We start from the raw sequence: 27,815 nt of genomic DNA, 5'->3' as shown, positions 1-27,815 counted from the left end.
CTGTGGCCTTCTCTAGAATCTGTAAGAATCGCTATGCAGAAGAAAAATTAAAAAGTGCTAGGAAAGTGTCTAAGAAACTGGTTTGGCAGCTGAAACAAAAACAAATAGAGAACGAATGGTTACGTATACATTCCATGCTAATACCAGTAAGTCAAGGGAATTCTGGAATTATATTAATAACTTGTCTAGCAAATCATTTGTTAAGGATAATGTAGTTTCAGCAAATGGTAGTGCGCTCATGTAACAACATTATACTTTGATGCAGAGATACAGAATACAGCCACAAAGTGCTTTCTGGAGTTTTGGACGACCTGGAAGAGAATCCAGTATGTATCACTGAAAGAGATATCAAACATCCTTAAAAGGACTAGGGCAGATGGAGCACCGGGTCCCAATGGTTCGCAGAGGGGAGCATTTTCAAAGACGACTGAGCCTTTTGGGCACCACACATGCCTAGCCTAATCAATTAATGCATTTTGTCATCTACCATCCCATAATCCTGGAAAGGGTCCATTTTGATCCTATTCACAGAAAGGGCCTTTGTACCACCCTAGAATGACAGATTAAGTGCCCTGTTTGACGTCAATGGAAAGGCATTTGCGAAGGTGCTTCTGCACGAACTTGAGGCAAGGATCAATGAAAGTAAAACCATCCTGTACTGTCAGAATGGGATTAGGTCAAATTCATCAGCCATCGACAATGTAATCACTCTCAGAACATTCTCTGGGCCAAACTTTCTATGTGGGGCATTCCAAAGCAATTATTGGCAGCAATTACAGCTCTGTATACAGATACATGGGTGCGCATTTGGATCACACAGTGACGCTACTGGGAAAATATACATCAATAAGGGACTCAAGCAGGGTTGTGCCATCGCTCCAACTCTTTTCAACCTTTATACAGCTGACCTGGGTGCCTCGCCGTCAAGCTCGAACATTCCACCTAAATTGTCATACGGCACACTTCCTATAATGCAATACGCCGACGATCTAGTATTGCTGGATCACGCCTGAGTTGGCCCATACAAGAGTGCTTGGGTTTCTCCCTGCTTATAATATCTAGAACACCTCACAGGTAAACGCTAAAAAAATCAAAAGTCTTTGTGTTCGGGCGAAGAACAAAAGAAAGACAGCTGGAATGGCAACTGGGCCCACTCAGGTTAAGCCTGACTAGTAAATACACCTACCTATGGGTCTGGATGTCAGACTCAGGAAAGCCCATCAGGCATGCCAAAGCACAAACCGGAAAAGCTGCAAAGACAGCATATGCATTATGTCAGTTGCATCATAGCTTCCAGAGTCCCTCAGTGGAGGGTATTCTTAGAGTGATACGTGCTAAGGTCTTGCCTACTGTTACCTATGGTCATCTGGCATTTCCAGGCATGTTCACTGAGACTCTAGAACATTGCCACATTTTGGCATATAGAAAGATCTTTTTCATCCCCAAGGGGACCTGGCGCCCCTTGATTTGCCTAGAATTTGGACTGCACAGCATGGACATCTATTGTAAAAATTATATAATCAAGTATTACCATCAGGTGATATGGGCTGCTCCGGACTCATTTAGAGCTCCATTTCGTACTATTTTCCTAGGAAACATCCATCTGGTCACGATATTTAGTCACGGCTGCAGCCACATGGAATGTGAACTTAGAGGCTACAGAAAGCACCCTGTTGACACCAGAACCTCTAAAGAGGATGCTAAAAGCACGGGACAAACGATTTTCAAGAGAAAAGGATATCAGAAAAATCAAAGGCAGCCATGGATTAGCGGGCTTAATTCAGTTTTATGAAGCCGTCCACCTAAAGCCATATTTGAAAGTTACCTTGGGGGAGACGAGCTTTAAGGTATATACTAATGACACGAGTAGTAAACATTCCCATAAATGAATATTGTGCACATTGGAAAAATAAAATAAAAACCAAAGCCATCAAAAAGTGGTGTCCATGTGCCACCTTACCAGTAAGTGCTATTCATGTTATATGTTGCTGCCCTGTATTGCTCGCTCAGAGATGGATTTATCTCAGACCTATTTTTTTTATTTTATTTTTATCGATGGAGTAAGAACCTGCAGTGGAGCACATGACATGTATTTACTCAGTAGTGACTGCAAAAGATCTGGCCCATATTAGCAAATTTATGGTTATGACTGGACAGAGCCTGTATGATGCCACCGTGCCATATTAAAATCACTGAAGGGTGGTATGCTTTCCTATGTATGTCAGTTTTAATGCCCTATCACCTTTCTGACCCGATCTACTTGCCATATAGTTGAGGGGGCTTAGGCCAGCAGAATATTTCTTGAAGTATTGGCGAATATGTTCATTTTTAACACCTCTTTGCCTTTTTGACCTCCATTATATAGTTAGAGGGGCTTATACCAGCAGGATATTGCAGTGTTGCAATCTGTCGGCGAATGCGTGATTTTAAATATTATGGTTACGCTCTGCACTGTAGGATATTGTTTAGTCATCATGACGTCTTTGACACCCGTTTCTTAACGGCACTCTTATCACATCGCTGCTCTTAATTAATTTCTTTGGGTTTTAATTGTCGGTCTTATAATTGCTGAGGTTGCATTCTGTTTCAACCTAGGGGTCTCTTGTTTTTTAAATTGCACTTTTTGTGCAAGGCCCCGCCAACATGATTAACAATTGTTTCTTAACTTACCTGGACTACATTTCTACGTAATGCTTCCTGTTATGGTTTTAATCACCGCCGTGTATTTTGTGCTCCTCTTTTTTTTTTTGTTGATATAATTGTTTTTTATTCAGATTTTTTTTGTGTGGTGTTAATTTTTTTATTTGTATTCATTTTAAGCTTTAGTAATGGTTTTAAGTAACTACACAATAAATTATTCATTCATTCATTTAAAAAAGAACAGTTAATTAGTTTTCATTCAAGTCTGGTTATCTGGTTCCTGAAACCCGCTCAGTGCCAGCTGACCAGGAGGCTGAGCTCTGTCCTCTCAGTCAGTATGTCTTGTTGGTTCAGGTTGTGTCAGAGGTTGGCAAGTTCACACATGCCTACTCAAGAGTCTCTTTTCACTTTGCTGTTTAGAGGAAGCCATAGAGGGCAAGTGAAACGGGGCTAAGCCCAGTTTCCTTATTTGGTACTGAGTTAGATAAAAAAAATTATCTCAAGCTCATTTTTGTTAAAGGGTTTTAAATAAGTCTTCTAAAATATGTCCATGACAATAACTGCTTGAACTAAAAAAAGACAGAAATTCACCACTTACAGTTAGCAGAGCTAACAATAACTTTGGCCCCGACCTGCACCGGTTATGACCTCGCATATTAAGTCACTTATGACACATTCTATGACATTGATGACCTCACGGATTACATCATCCAATGAGTATTGGTTTTATAATTTACATAGTGGCAAGTATATACCATAGTATTTTTCTACCTAATTCGGTACAGCATGTGTCCAGCTATTGCGTGTTAGTGTTAACAAAACGCATGTGCTCCTAATGCATCATCGGTGTGTAGTGGTATTGAACATGTTCTAAATGTTTGCATTGAAGAGTAACTCTGTGTGCAGGTGACAGTTGACCACTTATGTTGAGCGTGTTTCACACAAATTTATATACTACTGCAGCCGTGAGTTATTAGATAGAATCGTCACAGTATGATCATTTCTATATAAACTGTGTGCACCTGGTACTAACATATGTACATGTGCTTCTTTTGCTACAGATAATGGGCTAGCTGTAAAATTTTCACCACATTATGAAGGCTGAGGTAGTTTAATCTTTAGTAGCACCTTCAGTCTTTGGTTATTTTTCAAGCCGATAGTGTTGTTTTTAACAAGTGTTGCATGAAGTGTATATTGTGCATAATAGATGATACTTTTTAATACTCTGTGGTATATTTCTTATGAGCTTCATTGTCTGCAAAAGTTGTGGTAGAGAGTAAACACTCTCCATGGAGTAAACACTCTTTACAGTTCCCACGTTTCTACTCATATGAACTTTTCATTTCTCAACGTAGGTTTGGTGACTGCTAAGGGATTTGAGACAGATAAAATCTGTCTGTAGTAGGGCATTAATGTTGAAACAGATGTTGAGTATCTTGAGGAATTTGGCTTTCTCTGATCAGTTGTAAACATATTGAACAATGTGTGCAATAAGGGTTTCCCAAATATTTGCGGTTGATTTTTATTGTGAACCCAGCTACCCGTGAAGTGTAAGGTATAGGGTAAATGATCCACCAAACACACGCTTGCTACATCTAAGGGAATTGGATTTGTGATCGCATTAATGACGTTTCATATTATTCTGAGCTACTTTGTACTTACTCTAATGCCATAGCAGGTTTATAGAGTAACGTGCACTAAAGAAACTTGGATTATGTCATTAGTGATGTCATAAATTATGTCATGGAACATATCATGAGTGATGTAATATGTGAGGTCATAAGCAGTGCATGGCGTGAAGGGAGCACTGATAAGCTGCATACTAATAGTTATTTATCTATGTTTACCCCACTTACACAGGATAAAATCAAATCCCCACTGCAATTACATCAGGATCACCAGATGACCCCTACCCGCCAAGGGTGCTGCAGTTGGGCACTAAAGTCGTTTCAGAATCCTTGGAAATAGACTGTTCATCTGTGTTGGCAAGTGGTGTGTATCCCAGATGTTGAAAGGAGGCAATAGTTATCCCTTTGAAAAAAAGTGGAGATGCTGCTGACATGAAAAATCTTCGGCCAATCTCTCTGCTACTGGCCCCAGCTAAAAGTTTGGAGAAACGTAACAATCAAGCCCACTTTATTTGCAAGCGTAAACTCCTGGATCCCTCGCAGCATGGTTTTAGGAGTAATCATAGTACTGAATCTGCTTTTCTTGCAGCCGCGGACTACATTTGTCGGCTAGTCGACCAAGGTGGAGTGGCTATTTTGGTGATGCTGGACCTGTCTGCAGCCTTTGATACCATCTCTCCATCTCTTCTGTGTTAGAGGCTGCGACAGGCCAGGCTGAGGGATGAGGCTGTTAAACTGCTAGTCTTTTTTTTTGTGAATAGAAAAATCACACTTAGCTGCGGGGACTTTAGAGCTAGCCCATTTCACCTGCCCTGTTGGGTGCCACAGGGCTCCTTCCTCAGCCCCACTTTATTTAATCTTTGTCACTCCCTAGGCGCAGCTAGTATGCTCATGGGGCTTCAAAGTTTCTTCTGATGCACATGACACCCAAATCATTGTGCCCATGGTAGATGATAGGGAAGAGGTGGCTGAAAAATTCAGGTCATGCATGGTTGAGGGCAGCAGTTGGATGAAACAGAATTGGATAGAAATTAATGGTGAAAAGACAGAACTCGTGATTTTCGGGGCTAATGAATTAATCTGGAAAAGCATTTGGTGTCCCGACTCGTGTGGGTCTCCCCCTGCTCCCGTGAATGGAAAAAGGAATTTAGGTATTCTTTTTTTATAATACTCTGACTTTTGAGAGCCAGGTTAATAAAACTGTGAGCTCTTGCTTTTGGATGATTAAGATTTTGAAAAAAAAAGTCCTTTCATACTGGAGGAGCTCAGGGTGCCAGCGGATCTAGTGCTCATCAGTTTGCACTTGGACTACTGTAATGCTTTCTATTTAATTACCAGCCGCTACTCCCTCAACAAGCTTCAACTCTTTCAAAATGCTGCAGCAAGGCTCGTCTTATGCTTGGCCAAAAGTTGTTCAATTAGAGAGGGTTTGAGCAATCTCCATTGGCTTCCATTGAGGAAGCAAGTTAATTTTAAGGCCTTATTTATTGTATTTAAGGTCCTCCGTCAGCAGAGCTCTCACTCCTTTAAAACAACCTTCACTTGGTATGCTCCCAGCAGATCAGTAAAATCTACAGGGCAGAGAAAAGTGAACGTTTCCAGATTCAGGAAAGCAAGATGTGGGGGAAGAGCCTTTACAGTAGCAGTCTCCTGGCTATGGAATACGTTGCCGGACTCTATCAGAGGAATTGATTCCTACCTGACTTTTCAGAGGCTGGTGAAAAGCTGGTTGTTCTCGGCAGCATAATGGCTGGTTTGCCTTTGTTTTTTTCCTCCACCTTTGTTTTTGCCTTTCTCATTTCACCTGGTTTCCTTAGTGTTTTGATGCCCTTATGGTTATCACGCTTTATAAATACAAATACAAATGACGGGGCGCAAATATAGTTAGTTAGCTCTCTTAACTATAACTGGTAAATTTCTGTGTTTTTTAGTTCAAAACGTAATAACTGACATATTACCTAACAATGTTATTACTTTACCCCTTCTTTTTTGTGTGGATTTAGTGGATTTCTTGCGCTACACGGATCCTACAAATCAAGTAGGATTGCACATTTCATCACCATGGACTTCAGCATATAGGGACTCAGTCCACAAATATGAGTAGTATGTGCTGACACAATGCCTCCCTAGCTCACAGTGCTCCATCTGAACACCTAACTTTACCAGAGTACCAGACTCTGATATGGTATCAGAGTAGTAGCCTCAAACATGACCACTCTCACTCCCAAGAAAGTTGTGGAAACAGATCTACTGTTTTTGTTACTTAGCATGCCCAAATTAGACACAAGAAAGATAAAAGAAAGGGCTTTTCAAACATTTATTGAAACAATAGTATTCTTGCATAGAAAGCATGAACAGCTATTATTAGGCAGATGAAACAAAGCATGGTAATCAGTGTTATAAGAATGGTAAAAAGGATAAACAATTAAACCATGATAATGTTACTATGTTGTGACACTTCTGTTACTACATACACTATCACGAGCATAGTCAGCACTACACACATTATAATAGTCAGGCCTTTGAAAGATCATAAGAATGTTACTAGACCTGCAGGTCGAGCAACTTGACCAATATACTCAACCTAACTGAAATGTAATTGACCAATAAACTGGTCTCAAATTGTGTACTTCTAGGCAAGTATTTTATTTTGCAGAGCTGCCTTTTACTTCATTACCACATACGAGTCCACCTCCGTATATGTGAGTTCAGTATTAATGCTGTACAAAATAAATCTTTGGTTTGATTAAATAGACTAAATGTTTGCTCCATGTATAATAAGAATCTAGGTCATGTATAAGGTACATATGATCCCCGACTTAGTTTTCTAATAGCATTGCTGTCCGGGAAGGGCAGAAGTGTTTCTCAGTTCATGTTTTAACACTCACTTTTAATAAATGCATTACTAAAGCATGATGTGGCAGCATACTGTCATTTAGAGACAGTAAATGTCCCACTGAAATGACCAAATAATTTCCCACAAACTTGCAGCTTTACTGATAAAACTAAATAGTGTATTAAAAATAATCGAATATTGGGTTTCAGAAAATTCATCATTGGTTCATCACAAAGTAAAGTGTTCTGATTTGTTTGCATCCTATTAAAATATATTTTTCATCCCACAGAAGTACAACAAATGGGCTTTCACAACTACTGAAATATATTTTCAAATGTTTGTACAGTTGACTAATTAGCTATTTAAATGTGTTAGGGAAAATCCGATATCCTGTAGACTCTAATTTCACACTCTGTGTACAGCAGGTCAGACACTTCACTTTACAAAATGCTGGAACTCTGCAGTCAAAGAATTACAATGACTTCTGACCTCTTTCTCTGAACAGAACAAATGTGACAAGATAAACAAAGATGATTTATAGACATTTTATTGCTTCTTCACTTTCTGAGTTATCAGAAAACCTGTTTTATGTCATCTCGCCAGAAGAGGTGAGTAGGTTCTAAATTTAGCTTGACCTAATTAAATCTGACTTGCTATAGCGGGTGGGTGAGTAGATTTATCGTGGCCTGATAGTGGGAGTACCCCTCTAACAGATCTAGACCCCCCCCACCCACCACCACCCTTCTCCCCATACCTAGGTAAGAAGTGCTGAGAAGCCAGTCTGATGTAGTGGAGGCTATCATCCTTTGCATGATATAGGTCAGGATAAGCTGGGCTGCATCTCACTCACAGTGCACTGCGTTCCAGGATAATCCCAGCAAAAGTGCTCCTCTGCCAAATTTAGCAAAGGTGCAGTTTATCTAATGAAAGCATTGTCATGTTGCACTGTCAGGGGTGCATCTGATCCGATGATTTGTCTGGAGCACCAGAGCTGTCTCCAATGACCAATCATAATACAAGGGCATTGCGTTCTGTGTGCCGAGCCTTGGATGGGGTGTACAGACTGCATGGCAGCAACACTTAGGAGGAATAAGCTGCATGTACAGTGTCTTCAAAGTACATTATTAGTTTAAGTGTAAAAACATGTAAAAAGTCACCATCAGGAAACAAATTCAAGCTAAAATGTGCAATATAAAATGGAGACTGGGCACGGGCATTGATTAACCTCACCACATCCTACTCTTGACCATGATTAACTTCACCACATCCTACTCTTGGCTGCGGTAGACTTAGCTAAAAATATATATAATAGTACAAAGGTTAACTTATACTGTCAACTTTAAATTAATATAAAATGTACTTTAACAGTAAAAGCAAATGAAAGCTATAATAAAATGCCAGTTAAAAGTACACAACTAATAAAACCTATTACAACAATTTTTAAAACAAAAAGGGGCAGAATTCAAAGTCTAGGAGACCCCCGAATTGTTTTCATGTCCAATACCAGTGGGATTTAGCTAAAAATATATATAATAGTCAAAGGTTAACTTATACTGTCAACTTTAAATTAATATAAAATGTACTTTAACAGTAAAAGCAAATGAAAGCTATAATAAAATGCCAGTTAAAAGTACACAACTAATAAAACCTATTACAACTATTTTTAAAACAAAAAGGGGCAGAATTCAAAGTCTAGGAGACCCCCGAATTGTTTTCATGTCCAATACCAGTGGGATTTAGGGGGCACCATAGACAGCGGAACACAGGCTGTACACAACTAAATGGGAGCGACAAAAATAGGAGCAAAATAGCAATAACGAGCAATAACACTACTGGTATGCTTCTAAATACACTGGAAACTAAAGAGTGCAAAAAACACTATCACTCCGAATACAGTCAGGAACGTGCACACAAAGCCAGGCCCAATCGCTTATAAAAAATAAATAAAAAACACTCCTGCGATGTTTGAAGCATTAAATATTTGGTGAACAAGTTCACGGAAATGCTGCAGCAGGTTTGAATGTATTAACTAATAAACGACAGAGAAAGACCTTGCAACTAGAAAATCAAAAGTTACTCCAGCAGATGGTAATGCTGCATCTTTTTGGAACAATAAGACTTAGTCAGCTTAACTTATCCAAGTTAATTTTAAAAATATAAATGGACGGCCATGAGGTGATTTCTCTAACCGCATGTTTGGGAGGTAATATGTTACTACAGAAAGCCACAAACCTGGAAACCATTACTACATATGGGACGCCTGGTTTTATCCCACAACAACCTTGGTCATCCAGGATCAAATAACTTCCATTGGAAAGTAATCGGCACACTGGCCAAATCAAGGAAACTGGGACATCTACAATTAAAAAAAAAACATTAATTAAAAACTTCTCACAGCAATCCATAAATGATGCATCCTAAAAAACAGAACTCATTTATACATACATAATAGGAAAGATTAGCATTATTTATTGGAGGGGGCTCACACTCCCAAGGAACAAAACAATATTTGGAACATTAAAGTTCATAGACTTTTCTTATGGTAATAGCAGCAATTATATAAGTAAGGGCTGCAATGCATATATCAACAGAAGACATAGGGCCTCATTACGACCCTGACAGCCAGCGGTAAGCTGGTGGTAACACCGCCAACAGGCTGGCGGTGTTCCGCCAGCTATTAGGATCGTGGTGCAATAGCCTCGGCCATACCTCCGGCCCCTTCACTATACAGCCTGGCTTCCGCCTGGTGGTCATAATCCCCAGGGTAGCGGTGCAAGTAGTTTACTGGTGTGCTCGAGGAGCGCCAAACACCGGAAAAGGCATGACACATGCATTCCTTTCACAAATGAAATCAAGCGAATTTTAAAAGGCAAGCCCACAAACCAACAAAAGTGATGGGCGTGACATGAGTGTGGTTAAAAGCCTACAGAGAGATTACAACAGGGGCCAGAGCACTTGTGCGCTAGACCCTAAAAAGGAAAGGGGCAAGTATACAATCATGCCTGTCTCCCTTCACCACACTAATAGGGGATGTAAAACACTCTGGTGGAAGAATACTGGTGCAGCTGCCTTAAGAGATTTAATAACATAGTATTTATACCTGCCTGCTCCATGAGAACCCATAATATAACCCTGTCTACCAAATCGAAGGCACATGAGAGGACCATCACAGCCATGTGCATTATACCTCTCCTAGCCATCATAAATTGACCAAACATGACAGTAAGGCTTGATGCCTGATCTACAGTTCCTAGTCCTGATCTGAAACCATATTGTACTGGGCTAAAAAAATGTTTTTCTCCGCCCAGGACTCTTAATTCCCCAAAATTAACCAGCCCAATAACTTCAACGTTGTATCAATCAACGAAATTGGGCGATGAAATGTGTGCAGGTTCTGATCACCCTTCTTATAGATGGGGATAATTATTGATATCCTTCCTGGAGGCAATCAAGCTGCCTTTCACTCTTGCCCTCAGAACATCATATCATTTAGTTGTTCTTCTGTAAAAATTTGTGAATTATTGCCAGTTGTCACTATGTGCAATGGAGGGAATGCTAGTTATGTTCATTTCTTTAAAATTAGCCAGACACGTTCAAATTATTTGTTGCACTGCTTTGTTGAAAAAAATCATTTGTCTAGAGATGAGACATACTCTAAATAAAGCTTCAATGCCCTGCACCTGCCAGTGTCATGTTCCGCAAATTGATTTCAAATTAGTGTTATGTTTCCAATACCCATATCCCTGCAGGGTCAACTTTGAGACAAAAGAGTAAAAATAATTCAGTTTAGTTTGGGTCAACATATTTTTGTTTGCTGGGGAGAGGGTAAGCTTATAATAGTAAGAACCTGGACCTAAGGGGTTGTGACCCGAAAAATATGCAAACTTGTTAAAATATTTTTTTAACTACCAACTGGAGGTGTCTGCCAATAGTTTGTCATTGAAAACTGTATGTGGGGATCTAGCTCTCTATGAATAGTGATGTGCATAGTGATAACAAAACATTTCACCATAATTAGCAGAATTTAAAAACAAATCTTAATTTTCTAACACTGTATAACATTGTAATTCAGAAAGCATGCCGTTAAGTTTCCACATCCCAATCATTGGAAATGGCACCTGGAGTAATTAATATCAGGAATTAGTCATGTTTCTGTAGGACCAAAACTATCAAATGGGACCTAATCCCAAAACATTCCATCAGAGGCAGGAAATGCAGAAATATTTGCAAGGGACAGGTCTTTCTGCACCCTATGTGAAGAAGAATGAGGCTTTTGCACCTCCGCTACCAATTCAGTAGCAGAGCGTTCTGGGAGGTTTTGTCCATTCAGAAACAAGAAGAAAACTTCAACAAAACCAATCCAAATCAATTGGAAAAACAGTGAAATGGCAATCTAGATATAGGAACATGGAGGAATCATATAAATCAGTTTCAGCCAAAGAAGGAATACGCATACTCCTTGCAGTGAAGTGGGTGAGGATTTTGAAGAAAAATCATCAATATCATCAAAGTAACCAGAGGCAGTTTGTGCAAAAACAAATACATCACTTGGTAAAGGAGAACTTGTAGGCACCTCCAAAGGTGGTTGGTATTAAACAACATAATTGTTAGAAGCAACAGTTGAAAACTGTAGACTGATGCCTGATCCATATCTTGTGTTAGCAGTAGCATCAGTAACTAGTGGACGTTCATCATCTGAAGTCCCTAGCTGGGGAGAAGCAAAAACCTGTATTTAATGCTTTTAGAGGGATTTCCTGCAAGGTAGTGAGAGGAGTCGGGGGATTACCCAGGAGACCTTGTGGCCTACTGTGTAGGATTGGCCACATGGTGCAGCTTTATCAGTTCAGCTGAAACCAACCTTTTGTTTCTACAATTAGCAAGAGTTGGCAAAATCACAGTTCTGGTACCTTGAATGCCAAGGACTGGCACTGGTGCTCAGTAAGATGGGCCATATTCCTTCTTATCAGTAATCTTGTCCCAAATTTGATCCCCCAACTTTAGGAATCCAGCTGGAAGTTGCTTGTTGCGCCTCCAATCTGTCAGTAGCAGAACATCTAGTTTGAATACTCATCCCAGAAGTCTTGAAGTTCCTGTAAGTCAGCGAAACGTTTGATGTCAAAAGGAATGTCTGCTGCCACTCTTCCAGGGTTATCAAGATCTGGAACATACATCTGGACGCCAGACACGATCTCATTGGGGTCTGGGTACCAAAGATCTTCTCAGCAGATTATTTAAAGCTCTCTGGACTCCATGCAGTTGATAGATCCAGCTACAACCTTACCCTAATACTCTAGCTGGTAAAGACTGCCTCAAGCCATGGTTCTTCCTTTCCACTGTCAAATTCCCTCAGGATCATAGGGCGAGGAATAATGCACAGCAACACCCAGGGTTCCCGTGGTATACCTGTAAGCCTTAGAGGCACATTTTGTCCCCTTTTCTTTGCAGTATGCTGATACTGCGCATGTCCTGATAAAGGTCTGAAGATCTTTAATAACAGCTAGAGTGACAGCTAATTGCTGTGGCTACATTATCTAGAACATGAATCTACTGCCAGTAGAATAACTATGAATGTACCATCTGAATGCAGAGGTCTGCAATGATACAAATACACACATTGAAGAGGTTTGATGGAAGCTAAGACGGGTCTCTGTGGTGGGCAAGCTTTGGTAGAACTTTTATGTTTTTAGCAAATGTGACAGCTGAGGACATACTGTTTGGCCTGTTTCTACAGACCATGCCACCAATTGCGTTTCTGTAGTAAGGAAAGTGTGGCCGCCATACCTGCATGGGCAGACACTCGCATGTGCAGCAATAATTAACTCTAGCCTGCGGTCCTTGTTGGGAACCACTCAATCACCCACCCTGGGAATGCAAGCACAAGGAATGGTTTGGGCACTCAACTGATAGGAATATTTTGCTGCATATTTTCTTAGATAATGGAATGCCTCTGCACAAAGCTGTGACAGCAGCCATGATGTCATCATCCACCCTCATGTGCGAATGGGTAATCGCAGCCTCTACAGCAGTCTGAACACCTGCTTTGGCGGCTTCATCATCCAGTGAATTCCTTGGAATGTGCACTGCAACACGTTGATGACTCAGTGCATGAATTACATTAGCCCGTGGCAGGCAATACTTATGATGCACCACTTTTTCCCAAAGCAATTCATGCTTGATAGTATTACCTTTAGAATCTCTGATCCATATAGGTGGCAATAATTTCATTACAGGATTGGACACAGTACTACAAATCACACACTACAGCGCTGGAAGTGGTTACATTTCTGCTTTGATGCTATGTTTTGGCAGAAAAGTCCATTGGAAATATCCAATGTTTTATATTTTTTTGCGGACTGTATTGTTCATTAAAGCCGTACTGTGGGAATTTTGAGGTGGCAAAAGTGCACGAATGACTGTTTATATGTCTTTAGTCTAAGACTATATGATAGGAATAATCTGGTTTCATTACAGAAAAAAGTGGCTTATTCATGGGAGATTCACAGAGCTTAGTTATGCCTTGGTACTCTAATTGTGAGAGAATCTCTCTGACCTGGGCTTTAGCTTCATGTTTAATTGGGTACTGTGTTTGTACTTGTGGGCTAGACCCGTATAGGTATTACATAGTAAGGAGAACCCTTATCCCAACCTCCATGAATGCAGTATATGGCCAGGACTTGTGGAAGAGCCCATTCTGCGGGATAAGCTTGTTTAACTCCTTAAGAGACAAGAACAGAGGAGGAAGGTATAACTACATCTTCTCCTTGTGGGACTTTCCTAACAAACTCAGGCGGCCAATTTACCTCAGCCAAGATCATGTTGTAGGTAGTTATAAAATTTCCCTGAAAATTACTTTAATAGTACACATTGTCGCCCCCAATTGGATGTCCAAATCATAAAGTCTATTGGGAGGGCTAACCCACTGATCTGGTGTTTCAACTTGAATAAATTCACTAGTTGCTTTCGAAATCAGAAACTCTGTTAGATTCTGTAAACCTACTGTGACCTTTGCTGCGCTGTATATCTGTGTAAATGCCCATGCCTTGTTCTGAAGGAACATTGTCAATATGTTTGGCATATTTAGCTGAAATACTGCTACCTTCTTTTTAAACTGAGGTTTTGGTTGTGGAAGTTTCTCCTCCTTTTTAGGTCAAGCGTAACATTTTGACCCCCTGTATACATTTAGTATACTTCTTGTGGCTTAAAGCAATTTCATTTGTTGGTTGCAGTGTCCTTTGAATATTCATGATCGCTAGTGGTCAGTTCTGCCTTTTTCTCCCTCCTTTTTCTGTTTCAGAACATTGACCAGCTACTTTATTATTACACTTTGGTTTCTTTATTTGTTGCTATGATGGACTACTTTTGTCACTTCTTGGTTGCTCATTCTTCAATGTGGGTGTTTTAGGCTGCTAGCTGCCTTCGTTTTATTGCAGCATTCCGTTCCTCCCAGCACCTCCCATGTCGTTGACATTTGTTTTGGCTTTATTCCATTGCTGTCCTCATTTACCTCTGGCTTATAAAATAAGCTTATTTTACAAAAGAAAGTGCCTAAACATTTAGATCACTGCTCACAAAAGCCACACTAGGCCTTTTCTAGTAAAATGTAGCTAAACCTAGAAGCAGCCCTCCGAGACATCCGCACACAGGGCATTGCTTATCTTCTTTATTGGGGCCATAAATCTTCTCAGGCTGCCCTTCTATTGTTAGCTTCACTAGAACTTTGTTCAAATGCAAGGCAAAAATGCTTGCAAGACTTTTCATTCTCTTAACCATAGCCGCCAGTGACCACTAAAACATGGCAGGAAAAGACAAAATTATGAGGCAGGGTTGAGCAATTTATATGGCGAGAAAAGTTCAGTTCTGAATTTACAATGCCAATAGCTCTAACTCGAGAAAATGTGAGACCCATTGCATTGAAAATGATTGTTTACAATGAAGTCAGGTGAGTGTTGTGAATCACTTTTTGGATTCACATACTTGTTATGCCTACGTTCTGTTTGTCCTCCTCTCTGAGTGTTTATCTGGTGAGTCCTGACTAGAACAAGAAAGACGTGTTGTTTAAGTGCATCATGGTTACATAAATGATAAGATTTTTCAGTGGGCTCCAGTTGCAGAGATCCACCTCGCGTTTTTGTTTTATCCTTTTATTTTTTATTCAATCATGTCTTAGAAGACTCAGGTGCCTACTTGGTATTTTCTGTTTAAGATTTGCTTTTAAGATGTGGCTTATTAGGCCTGGCTCCCAAATTATCTCTGCCTAAAGACGTGTAGGTGTCTGCAATAATTTTTGGTAATTCACCCTCTTGGTTTAAAGCGGCAACCTGCTCGAGGTGTTTGCATACTGCCAGTGCTGCTGCCTCCCCTTGAATATTACTTAGTGTAATTGAGGATACTGTGGTAAAGTTGCCAGTTCCTTCCCAAATACAGGGCAGGGGCAGCCCAAAATTCATCTTGAATCTGCTTCAGCACTTAAGGTGGCACAATCTTTTATACGGAGAACCCTACCAAGTGGTAGACACATTGTGAGAATTCTATGCTTGTCTTTGGGTTCCCATATGGAGAAACACTGCTTCAAGCTGGTTTGGTTTTTTGTGCAATCCAAAAAGGAATTTCCTTCTGCCTGGTGGGAACCTTACCTATTATTGCATTAATAGTGACAGGACTAATTGCAGGCGCAGCTAATAGTGGCTGCACAGCTTGAACTGCCCTTGCTGGTGCATTTTATTGTACGCATAACAGACTGTGTTAAACACCTCTATATTCTAGACCAGTCTATAGTCCAGACCCGTGTACAGGGTACAGAGTTCAACAACATTTAATGGTGCTAAATTTGGAAATGGTGTGTAGCCAGCCCTACCATTGCTAAGGGAACCTAATCTTACATGTTGGAGTGGATGTGGGAGGGTGCCTTGGAACCAACTTTGATGGTTCTGAAAAGTTAGTACTATTTCTAATTGGGGATAAAGCCTATGTTGATTAGTTATTGCGATCTTGGTGTATTATGAAATGTCGGTGTTGTGGCATCTACTACAGGAAAATTGACCCAATAACAAAACAACTTTGCATTTATATGCTTCATGTGTCTCAACCACAAAGGCAGCATCATCTTTAAGAGGGAGTCCCTGTGCCAGCAAATCTGCTGCAACAGCATGCTAACAATTAACAGGAATATTAATTGTCTTTGCCATTTTAATGAGTTGAAAAAAGATGTCAAGCTAAAATATGCAATCTAAAAAGAAGACTCAGTCCGGGCTTTGATAAACTTGATCACTTCAGATTTTCTTTCTAAAGAAACAGATCTTTTTATCAGTCCTAACTGTAATGTTACTTTAACCTTAGTTATTGTCAGTGAATTTGTAGGTTTATTTTTTTTACGTGAAATATTTTATTACCTTATATAATGCCAACCCTCAGCCGTGCGTGGTATAGGGTTGCCTGAAGGGGTCTCTCCAAAGACCATGCCCTGTGGCAAACTTCCCCACAGAAAACCATCCCCACACTGTGCACTCGCACTTGTGCCTCACAGGGGGTGACTTAATTAGGCACAGACTTGTCCCTACCCTGTAGGCCGTTTCTTCAACATGTCCTCTCCATGGTCGAGGTAAATGTTAGTCCAGATGCAAATTGAAATAAAAACACAAGAAAGCTAAGAGGGACTCGTTTTCATCAGGCCATTCTCTATCTTCAGAGAAGTTGTAAGATGCCACTTGCTGTAGATTGAGGAGCAGGTTTCACATTTGATCCCAGTGTATCCCGGGTTGCTCCGGTCATTGACACCACAGCAGATTGAACCCATTAGAGAGGATATGTTGTGTAATTTCAGCACTCTTCTGGTGTCCTCTGATGCGCTTTCAGGCCTCGATCTGCAGCGGCCTCCAATCAGGTCACCACTGGCTTATCTGTCTTCTGCACCGTCTGTGCCCCTCAAACTTGCCTCTTGTTCCACGCCAACTTCCACAACGGCTCCTCAACCTGTGCCACTTGAGGCGGTCTCTTCCCTGATGTCTGTCTCCATGCTGAACTTGTTTTGGTCCCAACCAAGGTTGTGTGCTGTTTTCACTGTGATACACCTGGTTCCTGTACAGTCAGATTAAGACAAAACACTGCCTTTACCAAGAGCCACTCTTGCTCCACCAGCTTTTCGACTCTGATCAGAGTTAGACACCAACTGAGGTGCAAACAGGTGTGTAAGTTTTCGCAACCTGCAGAACATAGAGCATGTCCATAGGAAACGTGATGTTATGTAGACATCAGTGCAATCAGCAATTTATGTAAGATATATGTGTAAATTACTCATAAGTACAAGTTACAAGTGAATTGCCCCAGTAATGTTTCTGTAGACATTAATATAATAAGCAATTTTTTAAACCTTTAATACATTTCAAAAGAGTATTTGATTATTTACCTGTTAAATACCTCATCTGACACGGAATTCAAAGTTCACTGCTTCATATCTATGCATTAGCTGCTGCTAGGGCTCGCAAAGCTCTCTAGTTGGTTAAAATCACCTTAAGCATATTCCTAAAGTGAGCAGAATGGACAATGTTTATCAGTCCTACTGTGACTTGAACATTTTGTGAGTTACGAATACATTATATATTCTAAAACAATGTATGTGTTAGAATTTTCATGAACATCTGGAAATAAATAGCTGCACATTATGAATCTCCAGTTTGCAAAGAAATTGTTGATGAAACTAAATGACAATTCTTTATCGTCGGCATGTGAACAGGAATCCACATGTGTATAATGTAATGTAAGGATAAGTTTAGCTTTTCTCACGTTTTGGCAACAGGTCTTTTTTTTTTTAAGCCGCAACCTATTTGTAACATAAGTCTGCAACTCTGCGTTGCGCTCAGTTACTTTCTTCTTTAAATGAAGTACTGGCAGTTAAACTTTGCACTATATAAATTTTACCATAGTGAATCGACCTAGGCTTCAGTACTAGGCTATTTCGGACATGCACACCTATGCATATAGTCAGTCTGTGCTGTACATTTTTGTGGACCCTTTAATACCTACTTGGGGGCATATTTATACTCCGTTTGCGCCGGAATTGCGTCGTTTTTTTTGACGCAATTCCGACGCAAAACTATTTATACTTTGGCGTTAGACGCGTCTAGCGCCAAAGTCCATGGAGTTAGCGTCATTTTTTAGCGTGGACACCTACTTTGCATTAATTATATGCAAGGTAGGGGTTCCTGTCTAAAAAATCGGCTCCGAGGCATGTGCGTCGGATTTATACTCCCGGGCAAAATTCACGCCCGGGAGTGGGCGGGTCAAAAAAAATGACGTACAGCCGCTTTTGCGCCATTTTTTAGCGCCTGCAAAAGGCAGGCGTTAAGGGACCTGTGGGCTCTGAAGGAGCCCAGAGGTGCCCTCCCATGCCCCCAGGGACCCCCCCCTATCACCCTTGCCCACCCCAGGAGGACACCCAAGGCTGGAGGGACCCATCCCAGGGACATTAAGGTAAGTTCGGGTAAGTGTTTTTTTAAAAAAAAATTTGTGGCATAGGGGGGCCTGATTTGTGCCCCCCTACATGCCACTATGCCCAATGACCATGCCCAGGGGACAGAAGTCCCCTGGGCATGGCCATTGGGCAAGGGGGCATGACTCCTGTCTTTGCTAAGACAGGAGTCATTTCTATGGGGGTTGGGAGTGAAAAAAAATGGCGCAAATCGGGTTGAGGCGAAAAAATTGCCTCAACCTGACTTGCCCCATTTCTTGACGCCCAAGCCCCATTTTCCCCTACGCCGGCGCTGCCTGGTGTATGTCGTTTTTTTTAACACACACCAGACGGCGCCGGCTGCTAACGCCGGCTAACGTCATTCAATAAATACGGCGCCCGCATGGTGCTTCAGAATGGCGTTAGCCAGCGCTAATTTTTTTGACGCAAAACTGCATTAGCGCAGTTTTGCGTCAAAAAGTATAAATATGGGCCTTAGTTTCTAAAGTGATCTAGGGATTTACAGAGAGATTTAAGGAGTAGTTGATTGGATGATGTCGTTAATAATGACATTTAACACGTAATGAGGGATGTATTTTTATTTTGTTTATAAAGGTTTTTTTTCCATCCCGTTTCAACACCCAGCTACAGCGTCATGTTAACCTTTTGTTTTTTCAGTGAAAAAATATGTATATTCTATGATATACGATATGTTATGATAGGATATTGTATTCCTCTGAGTACCACTTCCCTATACAGAGCAGAATGTGGTCTGGCCTCTAGCACTTTCTACTTGTAGAAGAACATGAGTCACTACTAGTGATCCCAAATTAGACACTGAATGAGTTGAGGTTCATCGGTCCAACCCTGGAGTGGTCATACTGTGTATGTCCCTCTATAAGCAGAACTGACCCTCTGATGTCCCCTAGTAACTTTATTTAAATTTGTTTTGTGTTCCATTGAGAGAGTCTTTCTTCTCTTTCTTTGTGGGTCATTGATATACCACAAGAATAGGCCATCCATGAAGTGGAACACAGCCAGTTGTAACTCCACAACCACCTGACCCTCTCCTGTTAGCGTTAGAGCACATTCCAGCCACATACCTCTTTTTTTTCTTGCACTTCTGCTGATAGCATGACTGCCTTTCGTGGGCTCGCTGTCTGCTAGTCAAGGAGACTCTGTGACTGCTTCAAGGGACAAGCATACACTTAATAGGATTCTTGACAGTCACAACTGACTACATAGAATACTGAGTCCCAAGTGAATACAGCTCGTCCTTCTTTTTGCCAAATCACCAACTTAAAGTCCCGAAAGATTATGAATGAGCAGACCTTGTCGAGCATGCATGTAATTTTTCAGTGTTAACTGAGCTGTTGAACACCCATCTCCCAACTCTCTTGACAGCAATCTCTGAGACTGATGACAAAAGGATGCTTCTCTGAGAAAGACCTGAATTTAAAGCCCAATGTTGAAGCAGGCTGTGCAAACATTGTAGAATCCAACTTCAGTGACTAGCAGGAGTGCCTGCCTGCGATAGAAGGGACCTCTGCAAAGGGGCAAAGCTATGCTTCTCTCACTCTTCTTATAGGATGCCAGTGGTCAATAAAGTGGGATGGCTTACGGTGTTGGGATCCATTATAACGTGCGATGCACAAGAGCCAAGGACTGTTCGTGCTGGAGAACAATTATAACAATCTTCATTTAATCTTTTGGTTATAAATGTGAATCACTCGCCTGTTTCATTTGAATTTAATAGAACTTACTTGACGCTGTTTATTTGGCCCAAAATCTCCCTCAACTAGGATTTTTGCAAGCTGCCTTTTCAGGGAAAATATATTGCCAAAGATAAATTGTTAAACGGCATTGCTGCGATTGATTTCTGAACATCATTGTAGTCTTCTAGGAACTATGACTGAATGTGTTGTATTCTTCTACCTGAAAGCATGGCTTCTTATTTATCATTCTTGTTTTATCATATCCTAATAACTCCATTTTAGTAAATAACAAATGTTAACCCTTCAATTAATGCCTTGTGTATAAGAACTACAGAATGTCCTCCATTTAATTTCCATCTGCCTTAACCTCGTGTGCATTCGATTTAGATTATGGTGCAAGTGGGGAGTCACCACCACCTCTGCCAGAAAGGACACCTGAATCATTTGTATTAGCAAGTGAACAGAGTGAGTTTCGCATTTTGCTTTTTAACATTTGATTGTGTTACATTCCTTTTGTAGTTTTAACGGCATAACTGTCAAGGCTGAACTTCAGGTGGGTGGAGAATTGTAAACGGTAGGTCTTGGACACAATTTATTTTGACAAGTTATAAAAACTGTGAACATATGCAGTTGTTTAGCTGGACACATAGCTTGTATTTGGACAACTAAAAAGAAGAGGATGATGCTTTGAAAAGAACCTGATACACTAACATGATTATCCATCTACAATAGGTAGCCGTTCATTTGTTTATTTTTGCTTAGGAAGTGAAACTAGTTTGGGGACAAAGTGAAGCCTTAACTGCATTGTAAGTTCCAATCAGGTTATTAGCTCTGAGTTTGAGCCTGGAGCAGCTCATACTACCTTTGTGTGATCATGTTAAAAAATAAGTTGAGAATCCAGTATCTTTACTTTCTTGGAATGTGGAACAACGCCGAAGAAATAGTTATTCAGGTTTTGACATTTATTCACTGAGTTATATGGTTAGAGACACAGTAAGTTGGGATTTACTTCCTTTATGTTAGGCTATCTTTTAAGTTCTTTGCCAGTGGTTTACATTGGGTGATATGCTTCGCTTCGCTTCCAGTTACTGTTACGCTTCGCTTCCAGTTACTGTTACGCTTCGCTTCCAGTTACTGTTACGCTTCGCTTCCAGTTACTGTTACGCTGCGCTTCCAGTTACTGTTACGCTGCGCTTCCAGTTACTGTTACGCTGCGCTTCCAGTTACTGTTACGCTGCGCTTCCAGTTACTGTTACGCTGCGCTTCCAGTTACTGTTACGCTGCGCTTCCAGTTACTGTTACGCTGCGCTTCCAGTTACTGTTACGCTGCGCTTCCAGTTACTGTTACGCTGCGCTTCCAGTTACTGTTACGCTGCGCTTCCAGTTACTGTTACGCTGCGCTTCCAGTTACTGTTACGCTGCGCTTCCAGTTACTGTTACGCTGGGCTTCCAGTTACTGTTACGCTGGGCTTCCAGTTACTGTTACGCTGGGCTTCCAGTTACTGTTACGCTGGGCTTCCAGTTACTGTTACGCTGGGCTTCCAGTTACTGTTACGCTGGGCTTCCAGTTACTGTTACGCTGGGCTTCCAGTTACTGTTACGCTGGGCTTCCAGTTACTGTTACGCTGCGCTTCCAGTTACTGTTACGCTTCTTGCCATTAGTGTGGTAATTTTGAGGATAAACACTTTTTTGGGCTGGATATATATTTGCAGGAGTACATAATAATAAAGAGGTGTTAGGGGGAATCTTGGAAAAATTTAATATATCGTCGGATACTGTGCGTGTTGGGGGATCGGGGTGGAGGGTCGGGTCTTTGATCAAGGTATCCTGCCTTTTAAAGCAACATGCAGTAGACAGTTCCCTGGGCTTTGTACACTTAATGGAGTGTGGCAATAATTTGAATTATTCAAAAGTTATCACCTCTGTGTGTTTGCGTGCAATGGCTGTCAGCTTAAATTGAATGTTATAAGAGTTGGAAAGCGGTAAATGGCATACTCTGATTGTCCGTTGACTAGAGCTGTATTTACTGTAGTTTTCTCTCTTTTGTGTTTGAGGACAGAAATTTCAGCTTCAACCTTGGGGAAATGTATTTTTTTGGTGTGAAACCGAGGGGTGAGGATTATGGAAAAAGAATTTGTGACAAAGAAGGGAAACCTATGAAACGTAAGGATGGGATAGAGGTTGGGTAAAATGATCCTAGCTCCAAAGTAGAGAGCATGGTTATATGAGCTATCTGGATGATGATCAAGCTTTGGAGTTCTTAAATGCACCAGGATTTTGTTCTTCAGCTGGTACATCAGAGGAATGCACGTAAAGCTCAATGCCCTCGAGCCTTAGTTGAAATAGCAAGATAAAACTACAGATGAAAGTAAAAAAAGGTTTCAACTGTCCACTTCTCAAAGACAGCTGTCCCAAACTTTGTCTTGTGTAGATTTTGTATCATATATGTATTCGCTGATGCACCTGCCCCAGTTTTAAAGGGTGTTAACTGCCTTCAATAGTCATGTATGACGAGATGTTCCTGAGTAATATGAGATATGGTGACATCCTGATTTAGTCAGAATAATATTTAATTGACAAAAACAATTACTCTCTTCCAGTTACATGTAAGAGTATGCATGGACATCCAGTAACCCTTGGCAAATGATGAGACTCTCTTAGAGGATAGCAGACTATATGCTTCACTACTTAACTTCACAAAGGCACTTTATATTCTATCCATACAAAGTATCCTTGCATGGAAATCTTACTAGAATACCATCTGCTTTACGTTCTACATTGTCATGCTGATAGTTAAATTAAATTTCACTAGTTACTGTATGGTTACTTGTACAGTTCTCTACTGCCTTTAGAATCGTGTGCATGATATTAGTACTTAGATAACCCTGCTACATTGTACGTTTGAATTTCAGTTTGTTTGAAACATATTTCTTTGCATATCCCATACATAAGCTTTCTCCATGGGTTTAAAAAAGTAAATATGTGACTACAGCCTATCACTCATTGCATAGGTCCTGCTTGCATCATTCACCTGAAAGCTGACAGACTTTAATTTTCTCTTTATGGCACATAAGAATGAAGAAAGAATTTCAATATGCCAAGTGGCACGAATAATTACTATTTAAGATGATGCATTGCATGTTCTCTCTCTGCCTGAATACATAGCACTACAAAAATAACAAGTTGTCCAAACCAAAGGACGTATGTGGGAGTACAAAATAACCAAATTTCGAAGAATGTGTTCAGTGACATTGAGACTACTCAAGTCAAGATAAAATTTTTGGCCCCTGTAAAATTCAGAAAAAGGTCTGTAAGGAAATGCCTCCTTGGCATGGTTACCCCCTGACTTTTTGCCTTAGCTGATGCCAAGTTATGATTTGAAAGTGTGCTGAGGCCTGCTAACCAGGCCCCAGCACCAGTGTTCTTTCCCTAACCTGTACCTTTGTTTCCACATTTGGCACACCCTGGCATCCAGGTAAGTCCCTTGTAACTTGTACCCCTAGTACCAAGGGCCCTGATGCCAGGGAAGGTCTCTAAGGGCAGCAGCATGTCTTATGCCACCCTGGGACCCCTCACTCAGCACAGATACACTGCTTGCCAGCTTGTGTGTTCTGGTGGCGAGAAAATGACTAAGTCGACATGGCACTCCCTTCAGAGTGCCATGCCAACCTCACACTGCCTATGGCATAGATAGGTCACCCCTCTAGCAGGCCTTACAGCCCTAAGGCAGGGTGCACTATACCATAGGTGAGGGCATAGGTGCATGAGCACTATGCCCCTACAGTGCCTAAGCAAAACCTTAGACATTGTAAGTGCAGGGTAGCCATAAGAGTATATGGTCTGGGAGTCTGTCACACACGAACTCCACAGCACCATAATGGCTACACTGAAAACTGGGAAGTTTGGTATCAAACTTCTCAGCACAATAAATGCACACTGATGCCAGTGTACATTTTATTGTGAAATACACCCCAGAGGGCATCTTAGAGATGCCCCCTGAAAACATACCCGACTTCCAGTGTGGGCTGACTAGTTTTGCCAGCCTGCCACACACCAGACATGTTGCTGGCCACATGGGGAGAGTGCCTTTGTCACTCTGTGGCTAGTAACAAAGCCTGTACTGGGTGGAGGTGCTTCTCACCTCCCCCTGCAGGAACTGTAACACCTGGCGGTGAGCCTCAAAGGCTCACCCCCTTTGTTACAGCACCCCAGGGCACTCCAGCTAGTGGAGATGCCTGCCCCCTCCGGCCACGGCCCAGCTTTTGGCGGCAAGGCCGGAGGAGATAATGAGAAAAACAAGGAGTCGTCACTGGCCAGTCAGGACAGCCCCTAAGGTGTCCTGAGCTGAGGTGACTCTGACTTTTAGAAATCCTCCATCTTGCAGATGGAGGATTCCCCCAATACGTTTAGGGATGTGCCCCCTCCCCTCAGGGGGGAGGCACAGAGGGTGTAGCCACCCTCCGGGCTAGTAGCTATTGGCTACTAAACCCACAGACCTAAACACACCCCTAAATTGAGTTTTTAGGGGCTCCCAGAACCTAGCAAGATAGATTCCTGCAACCTGAAGACGAAGAAGGACTGCTGACCTGAAAGCCCTGTAGAGAAGACAGAGACACCAACTGCTTTGGCCCCAGCCCTACCAGCCTGTCTCCCCACTTCAACAAAAACTGCAACAGCGACGCGTTCCCCAGGGTCCAGCGACCTCTGAAGCCTCAGAGGACTACCCTGCATCTAAAAGGACCAAGAACTCCCGAGGACAGCGGCTCTGCTCCAAAGAAGAAACAACTTTGCAAAAAAGAAACAAACTTTAAAGGACTGCACGTTTCCTGCCGGAAGCGTGAGACTTTCCACTCTGCACCCAACGCCCCCGGCTCGACCTGCGGAGTACCAACACTACAGGGAGGACTCCCCGGTGACTGCGACCCTGTGAGTAGCCAGAGTTGACCCCCCTGAGCTCCCCCAGCGACGCCTGCAGAGGGAATCCAGAGGCTCCCCCTGACCGCGACTGCCTGCTTCAAAAAACCTGACGCCTGGGAAACCCACTGCACCCGCAGCCCCCAGGACCTTAAGGATCCGACCTCCAGTGCAGGAGCGACCCCCCAGGGGGCCCTCTCCATAGCCCAGGTGGTGGCTACCCGAGGAGCCCCCCTTGCCTGCCTGCATCGCTGAAGAGACCCCTGGGTCCCCCATTGAAACCTATTGCAAACCCAACGCCTGTTTGTACTCTGCACCCGGCCGCCCCGTGCCACTGAGGGTGTACTTTTTGTGCTGACTTGTGTCCCCCCCGTTGCCCTACAAAACGCCCCTGGTCTGCCCTCCGAAGTCGCGGGTACTTACCTGCTGGCAGACTGGAACCGGGGAACCCCCTTCTGCATTGAAGCGTGTGTGTTTTGGGCACCACTTTGACCTCTGCACCTGACCGGCCCTGAGCTGCTGGTGTCGTAACTTTGGGGTTGCCCTGAACCCCCAACGGTGGGCTACCTTGGACCCAACTTTGAACCCTGTAAGTTCTTTACTTACCTGAAAAACTAACAAATACTTCCCCAGGAACTGTTGAAAATTGCACTGTCTAGTTTTAAAATAGCTTATTGCCATTTTTGCCAAAACTGTACATGATATTGTGATGATTCAAAGTTCCTAAGATACCTGAGTGAAATACCTTTCATTTAAAGTATTGTTTGTAAATCTTGAACCTTTGGTTCTTAAAATAAACTAAGAAAAGATATTTTTCTATATAAAAACCTATTGGCCTGGAATTGTCTTTGAGTGTGTGTTCCTTATTTATTGCCTGCGTGTGTACAACAAATGCTTAACACTACCCTCTGATAAGCCTACTGCTCGACCACACTACCACAAAATAGAGCATTAGAATTATCTCTTTTTGCCACTATCTTACCTCTAAGGAGAACCCTTGGACTCTGTGCATGCTATTTCTTACTTTGAAATAGTACATACAGAGCCAACTTCCTACAATAACCATGCAAATCATTCTCTCCTCGTCACCTTGTCCCAAATAAAATGTATATGAAGGCTTATATCCCTTAGCCAACTATTCAATGTCCCATCAACCAGTATATGCTGTAGATAAGCAGGAAGTCGAGAGGGAAAAAGAGCAGGTTTTCAGTTACTGGCTCATATTGTTGTAGATCTCACTTTCTCCTCATAAGAGTGCTTACCTTTTAGGGTGGAGCTGGCAAGAGCATGCACTAGCCCATGTGTCTCGCCTGGAGCCTGCCCGTTGCTTACCATTTGTTGGCCTGTGTGGCACTCTTCTTAACAGCCTCGTAATTTGTCTCTGCAGGCCTAAGATTATTTTTGTTCCTCTCTCTGGAGCAGGGACCAAGCACTGATTCATTGTACTTAATCAGTGCCCATCTGCTGCTCCCTGCTTTATTGAGGTACTATTTTGTTCTTTGGGGTCGAGCCTGCAATAGCATGCACTAGCACACGTCTCACTTGTGAGACACTCTTGTAAACACTAAGGGGCTTGGAGCCCGCCTGTTTCTTACCATTTGGCTTCCGTGGACCTCTTGTTTAAAGCCTTGTAATTCATCACTGCAGGCCAAGATTATTTCCGTTCTTGTCTGTGGAGCAGGGACCAAGCACTGATTGATTTAACTTTATCAGGGCTTTCCGCTGCTCCTGACATGATTGAGGTACAATTTTGTTCTTTAGTGCCCTGCATACAGAAGGCGTGTGACTGTCAAATGCATGTCTAGCAGGACAAAGAAAATAGTAAAGTTTTATTTTCTGTAGTTAACTCTTTTATTTTAGTTGCCAAGTCTCCTTTTCTGACTTTGCCCTCATGTTTTCTTTCGTATTTGCTCATGGATGCTGTTCTCAAAAGATGACGTTTATCTTGTTCTAAATCTTGCAAAGTGACATTGTTTATTTCTTATGTATAATTTCCAAAAGTATGCTTTAACACATAATCTTGCAGTATACCCCAATCCACACCACTCAAATCCAATCTGCCCTACTCCAGTCCACCGCATCTCACCCTACACCAGTCCACCCACTCAGTCGATTCACCCCATTCAATCCACCACAGACAAATTTAATCCACCCCACTCTAATCCAAACTATTCCAATGCAAACCTCTTGCCCCATCCAATCCACCACACTTCAATCCCTCCAACCTACCTGACTTCAATCTGTCCCACTTCAATCCAACACAATAGCCACTCCAATCCAAAACAGTCTGCCCACTCCTACAATCTGCCCCACTCCAATCCACAATCTGTCCTAATCCAATCCAAAACAGTCTGCACCACTCCAGCCCACTACAGACTGCCCCACTCCAGTCCACAATAGTCTGCCCCATTCAAATCTAAAACAGTCAGCCCCACTCCAATCCACCCCAATCAGCCCCACTCAATCCAAAACAGTCGACCCCACTCCAATCTGCCTCTGTGCAATCCACTCCAATTCACCTCACCCCAATCTAATCCACCCCACTCATCCCAATTCACCCCACTACAATCCACCCCACTCAAACCTACCCCAATCCAGTCCACCAAACAACCTCAGTCCATCCCACTCCACCGCAATC

General features: G+C 42.0%; 1 protein-coding gene across 4 annotated transcripts in view; it reads left to right on the top strand.

Annotated features, from left to right (window-relative positions):
• Nucleotides 1-27,815, top strand: part of PTPN12 (protein tyrosine phosphatase non-receptor type 12) — a 456,323-nt gene that overhangs the window by 376,392 nt on the left and 52,116 nt on the right. For 2 of the 4 annotated variants that reach the window (XM_069229676.1, XM_069229674.1), the window contains exon 14: nucleotides 20,650-20,727. The exons of the other annotated variants lie outside the window; for them this stretch is intronic. In XM_069229676.1, the coding sequence (XP_069085777.1) occupies nucleotides 20,650-20,727 (78 nt within the window). The remainder of the gene's footprint in view (nucleotides 1-20,649; nucleotides 20,728-27,815) is intronic. 4 annotated transcript variants of the gene reach the window in all.

This window comes from Pleurodeles waltl, chromosome 4_1, assembly GCF_031143425.1.
Source record: "Pleurodeles waltl isolate 20211129_DDA chromosome 4_1, aPleWal1.hap1.20221129, whole genome shotgun sequence".
NCBI classification, from domain to species: Eukaryota; Metazoa; Chordata; class Amphibia; order Caudata; family Salamandridae; genus Pleurodeles; species Pleurodeles waltl.
Note: the sequence above shows the minus strand (reverse complement) of the source record. Positions and strands in the feature narration are given on the sequence as shown.